Raw genomic sequence first — 6000 nt, forward strand, 5'->3', positions numbered from 1 at the left:
ATTTACAAGACAAAGTTGGGAGGATCTATAAATTTTTACTTAGTCTTTAAAAAAATAATAAAGAACACAAAATGACTGTGACAAGCAGACCTTCAAAGTTTACTCATTTAACATTGAGTTTTGATTACAGTTGCAGGCAGGCAAGGTTAATAGGTCGATGTCCATTTCCCATGGCAAGCTTCAAGTGTGAGCCGTTTGTCTTCTTTCTGACCAGTGTCATTCTGCTTGTGTCTTTTCTTGCCAACTTCAGAGCGGTTTGTGTTGTTATATAAACACTTTGAGGAGATGGAGGCTATATTTCTGCGTGCAACATTCAGTGCATTGGTGGATCTTATGATTCCTGCCTCAAAATTCAAAAATCATGGAAGAATTCATCCAGGACAGCAAAAATTCTGAACAGATATGATTTTAATAAGCAGCATTCTGCATCGCAAGTGGAACATAGATTGTAGCCAGTTCTTGTATTCATGTTCTTCCCAAAACTCAAATCTAATATAGTTCTATACTGTTTTCAATCAATGCCACATACTTGGACTGGCTCTGCCTGTTCTTTTCTATTAGTTCAATAGTTGATATTATCCTGGAGGTTGATCCCTTAAGTTTAGTAAAGCTATTACTTTCAGTTGTGCTGATTTAGTATTTTGTTTATGCATTCATTCTTTGCAAGCAAAGCTCAGGTGCAACCCTTCCTCTTGCTTGTGGCTTCGGTCGATAGCATCTAATGATACTGCATCAGCATAAATTCATTAGCTCGTAAGAATCGAAGTTCATCTGGAAAGTTAATTTTCTATTCAGATATTGCAGGCACATCTTTTTTCCACTGTGGAGCAATTTGGCAGCCCAATTATGTTATCAGAAATCATGGTGGGACAAGTCTCTGTAAACCTTTTCAGTTCCATTATCACTTCCCTTGCTGTCCAGAACATGGACATGAAACTGGGCAAGCCTTTGACCATCATACGGTTGCTTTTGATGCACAACAGCAGCAAACTCCCATTTCCAGACTTCATGCATGATAATGAAGCTTAGGCTTCCAAAGGTTTCATCAATCTTCTCTTAATGTGCTTCATCACTGGTATCACTGACCTCTGAAATTTTAGCAGCATGCAAACACAATACTTTCTGTGGCAATCCTGCAGTTGCAAGACATCATCACTTGTTCTTGATGCACCCATCCACATTGCTGATTTTGTGGTTGTCTAATTGAAGTATTCAAGGTTGGTCTTCTATTATTTTCTACTGATACTATTGCTGTTAGGAGCAGATGTTCAAGGTCATATTTCTATGTAGTCCAAAGCAGGTACTCCTGTTTCAGACTAGGATTCCTGATAAACAATTAAATTCTTGGTAAATTGGATGCGACCTGGCAGGATCAGAGGAACTTTGATATTTTTGTTAATAGTAACATTTTTACTCATATATCATCTTGATTTTTTTTTTTAGTTCACTGATGTGCAAAAGTAAGAAAGGAATAAAAATCTAGGAGTAGGTGACTAGTTCCCATCTTGGGACCAGAATATGTGCCAGTACCATGCTGGCTTGGAACGCCTCAATTTAGCATACCAGAATTTGGTATGCCACCTATTTATATACAGGTATGGATGGTAGGTATGGATGGTATGCACCGGTACGACAAATCTTGGCAGCTATTACACACTTGGAAATGCTTTGTCCCAAACTATTAGATTTTATATTACAAATACACAAAGGTGACTGTATTTCTTGGAGCTGATAACTGAAATGGACAGGACCTGAGGTTAGATGAATAGACCTGAAAAATTTTGCTGGCTTCAATTAGATGATCATAGTATCAGACGATATTTCATTATTAGGGTAAACATGAACAGAAAAACATAACCACCTAACCCAAGCATGTAGTTGTAAAACTTTGGACTATAATTCTGCATTTAACATAATTGTATAGAAATCTTACAATCTAATATGAAGGGTTCCCCACTTTATAAGACAACATTTTATATATTGAAAAAAAGATACAAAAAATATGAAGAAATAGAGAGCAAAAAGGGAGACAAATGGCAGGAGGCTAGCCATTTGTTTGCCTTCCCATGTTTCTGAGTACTGATGTCTCAATATTCATCCAAGTAACTATACAGCATCTCATCTTTCCTCGACTTGCGCCTACTAAGCAGGGACTTGAGGAAGCTTTTGCTTTTACCTGCGTTTTGCTCAATTTCTTTGTGGTCATTCCTTTCAGCGTGCAGACGCATAGTTGCTGATTTCTGTAGCTCTGAAGGATGCTGCATGATCACGAAATGGAAAAGAAATAATTGATAAGTTCACATTCTATTGGAGCAAACTTTTGAAATCAACTGCCAGAACCTTTGACTGAAATCATGTTATGTTAGGTGCATGTGTTATTGTTTCCATGCATTTACACCAAGAGCTGTGCACCATTAGTGAGTAGAAGGCACGTAGATTTTGACCTTGGTCAGAACCACATGTACATCTGATGCATTTGTCAACAGAGAAGCTCATATCGTTCCTCTAAAGACTTGTAAGGCAACCTAGAACTTAGAAATGATATCATTATATATTTATCGACATTTCTTACTGTTTTAGAAAATTGATTCCCTCTTGTTAACACATATCTCCAGTGAATTAGACAGCAGGATCAGTTTTTTTTGCCTTTTCTTCGTTTTCTTTCTTTTTTTTGAGAAAAGGGAGAAGCAAAGCTCCACCAAACTTCATTAAGAAAATAAAGGTTAACAAACAGGAGGATCAGTTAGCAATGTTCCATGCAGTTACTTGAAAAGATCTACATATATGTGCTATAAGCACAAAAATATAACCAATATCTGCATACCCGCCGTCCAATGCTTGATGAACTGAGAAGAGATGGTCTACTTGAGAATGATCCCGAACGTGCTAGAGGATTCGAATTTGTAAATGGTGAAACTGCTCTTCTTTCTGTTTTACATAAAAAAAGATGCATAAAAAACCTTCAATGAACCAGTAAACTCTGATAAAATCACAGTCGTCTTACTTAAAAGTAAACAGATTATTCATTTTAAGCATATTGTTGAACCTGTAGCTGTAAGAAATTTCCCAGGCCTGGGAGAAGGTGATGAAGAACGGACTTTTCGAGCAGGTGATGAAGAGCGTGCTCGTTGGGAAGGGCTAGGGGAGATGGAACGCAGCTTCCTGCATGGAATATGTAGTATACCAGGTGTTTAGCTTATGCACTTTCTTTTTCCTTGTTTTAATTTATGTACTCCTAGAACCAAATTTCATGAACCAAAATTTCACGGTATACCTGAATGAAGGTGCTCTGTCCCTTATTGTTGGATGAATTGCTGAAAGACAATAATTATATCAGCCAACATATATTTGAATACAATCAAAAACTTTTCATCGAATCTATGAGATCAAAGAATATGGTGCATCAAGGTGGCATTACCAGCCTGAACATGCTGCAATTCAATACTATCCTTAAGTATTTTCGATTCTGGAGATTCTGCTACAGCATGTCTTCCAGATTCAGGCATGGATCCACCTACTGAAAGGGGAAAATAGGGACGAGAAGTATTAATAACTAATAACAAGAATACAATGTGCGTAAATTTATAGCCACGAGATTGGCAATGGCTCTCAGAAAGCATAGTGGTGGTCTGAACATGGTGTAAGATACTGGGACTGCAGAAGTAGGAGTGACTTGCCTGGCAATATATACCGCTTATGGTACTTGGGAGCTGTAATCACCAAAGACTGTTGAGAAAGGCCTTCCCGATCAATAAGTGCCTGGCATGTCCGGATTCTCTAAAATTTCCAGAAAATCAAAATCAGAGACTCCTATTGGTATATACCATTGCAGCCATAACAACTCTTCTACCAGGCACTGAAACAGCAATGAATTGAATAATACCTGTTCGATACAAGACACACGAAGTTCAGTACCAGAAACTTCATCAACCTTCTCATCAAGAAGACCATTCACTTTGAACGACACAGATCCCAAATGGTCTACGGTATTCACAAGAGCCTTAACAGCATAATCCTTTAAGGTGTTCACCACTCTAAATCAAGTCGCCGTTGAAACTTTGGATTAGAGAGGATCGTGCAAGCTCTATCTTGTTCATCGGAAAGCAATACAAGGTAGATAAAAGTAAAAAAAACACATACAGTTGCTTCTGGTCATCATTAGTGTAGGATAATTCAAAGTACTCTGCTGCTGAGTACAACTGCGACCTCAAATTCTTCAAATCCTGGCGACCAAGAAGCAACATGAGAAACATTACACTATTTGCATTTCAGCGGTCTAGAAAAAACTGTATAGACTTCCTGCAAGTCTTTAGGATACGACAAAATTGATGATCAACAATTTGCTGGCTTTCTCAAAGTTGGAAAGTTTGAGATAGATCAAAAGGAGTGCCTATTTGCCAGTCTTTAGGAAATTTTAATGATTAATAAATAACATAGGGAATAAACTGAGAAACATATAAATTAGACCGAATCAGGCAAGTTTCAGGATTTTGTTTCTATTAAAAAAAGAACACAATGTTAAAACACTGGCAGAAGCAAATAATACATCTTAATCAGAATACTTGAGGTGACTGGAATGAAGTGGGGAGAACTAATGCAAAGTTCTAAGCTTTTTATTTCTAAATAATAAGATTTTATTACAACAGACAAAATAACTGGCATGTAATGTTAAGCGTGCATTCTCCTGTAAAGAAATAGTTCCGCAAGTTGAATTGTATTTATGTTGTACATTTCATCGACTTTTTTACTCCAGGGAGTCGATAGTTTTGTTTTTTTTGTCACACCCAGCTCGCATCACTAAGATAACTAAAGGAATAGAAGCTTTAAGTTCTAATAGATAGGTAATCGATCAAATGATCCATTAAAGCCAGGAGGTGGATAGGGTACCTTGAGGCTGTCTGAGAAGAGCAAGCTCTGGTGCATGGAAAGCTCATCGAAGGTCGATGCTTCATGCCAGCCGGACACGGAAGAAGATGTCGGAGATATGGTCTCCATGACTGGATAAATGGCAAGCTAAAACCGAAACCTTGGCGAGCGTCTCCCTGAAACCATAACGAGAATCAGAACCCCTTTTTCCCATTTTCCCACCAAATCATTAAGAATAGATCCAGACTTAGAGGAGATTGAGAAGAAAGGACATCTTCTTCTCTTTGTAGAAACCAACGACCATTTGGGTTTTGCTCAATGTTTTGAAACAACCATAAAGGCTTATAATACAGCCCAATACTTGATGAACGGGGAAAGAGAAGCTAAGAAACTCAACTCCTGTACAGCTATACAGATATGGGGTGGGATTTAAAAAGAAAGAAGTGTACAAAAATAAGATCTCATTACCACCTTTTTCTAGTCTTCAGAAATGATCAGGAACCAAAAAAATCCTCAAACAAGGAGAGGAAAGAAGAGATTTAAGAAAGAGAGATTTGAGAGAGAGAGAGAGAGAGAGAGAGAGAGACCACATCTCTTTACCTGCTGCTGCTCCCGAGCCCCAAAAACCCCTTGCATTCAATAGCAGCAGCCACGCTGCTGCTGCTGCTTTTCTATCCTCGACAAAGTTAAAAGGCCAAATCCAAGCAAAAGTAATAAGCTAGATTAAATTCCCCGGACATGGAAACCGAGTCGGTTGATTGGTTTCTCTTCTTTTATTCCGGATAAATATTATATAAAATAACAAATAGACCAAACCGGCTACAGTTCTTTACACTTTTTTTTGGTGATACATACGTTTATAACACTTTCATTTCCTCTTTCTATTACCCTTTTCTGTTTCGTCCTTGGACTTGGTCACTGGAGGTGTACTTACCTTCGGACTTCTTTATTGCTAAACCGGGCAGCTCAACTCTCAGACGAATGAGATGGTTGTCTAAGATCCCAACCTTTAAATACATTTATTATAACTATAAATATATTGAGACCTTCAAATATATTTATGTTAGAATCGTACTTTTTATTAAAAAAATATTATCTTTTTTCTATTTATGCATTAAAATCCTCAAATATATT

The 6000-nt window shown here is 37.6% G+C and overlaps 1 protein-coding gene across 4 annotated transcripts; it reads right to left on the bottom strand.

Annotated features, from left to right (window-relative positions):
* Window positions 1-1875: 1875 nt before the first annotated feature.
* Window positions 1876-5608, bottom strand: LOC103722043 (putative protein ABIL2). Of its 4 annotated transcripts, none has more exons than XM_008812462.4 (10): window positions 5467-5608; window positions 4888-5042; window positions 4141-4223; window positions 3884-4034; window positions 3678-3777; window positions 3419-3517; window positions 3275-3314; window positions 3047-3162; window positions 2825-2928; window positions 1876-2258 (listed from the first exon to the last, which is right to left on the bottom strand). In XM_008812462.4, exons 2-10 carry the CDS (start codon window positions 4993-4995, stop codon window positions 2088-2090), a joined length of 972 nt encoding a protein of 323 aa, XP_008810684.1. In that variant the 5' UTR covers window positions 4996-5042; window positions 5467-5608; the 3' UTR covers window positions 1876-2087. The 4 variants fall into 4 exon arrangements, with proteins under 4 accessions (XP_008810684.1, XP_008810685.1, XP_038984484.1 ...); XM_008812463.5 differs by having other exon boundaries at window positions 5454-5576; XM_039128556.2 differs by having other exon boundaries at window positions 5114-5480.
* Between the last annotated feature and the right edge of the window lie 392 nt (window positions 5609-6000).

Source organism: Phoenix dactylifera, chromosome 1 (genome assembly GCF_051530095.1).
Source record: "Phoenix dactylifera cultivar Ajwa chromosome 1, Ajwa_hap1_PhDact_Kaust_v1.1, whole genome shotgun sequence".
NCBI classification, from domain to species: Eukaryota; Viridiplantae; Streptophyta; class Magnoliopsida; order Arecales; family Arecaceae; genus Phoenix; species Phoenix dactylifera.

Coding starts and splice junctions, on each gene's coding strand:
- LOC103722043 (XM_008812462.4), bottom strand. CDS start 4,995: ATGGAGACCATATCTCCGACATCTTCTTCCGTGTCCGGCTGGCATGAA. Junction 4,224..4,887: donor TCTTCTCAGACAGCCTCAAG/GTACCCTATCCA, acceptor CTTGGTCGCCAG/GATTTGAAGAATTTGAGGTC. Junction 3,163..3,274: donor GACAGAGCACCTTCATTCAG/GTATACCGTGAA, acceptor TATTCCATGCAG/GAAGCTGCGTTCCATCTCCC.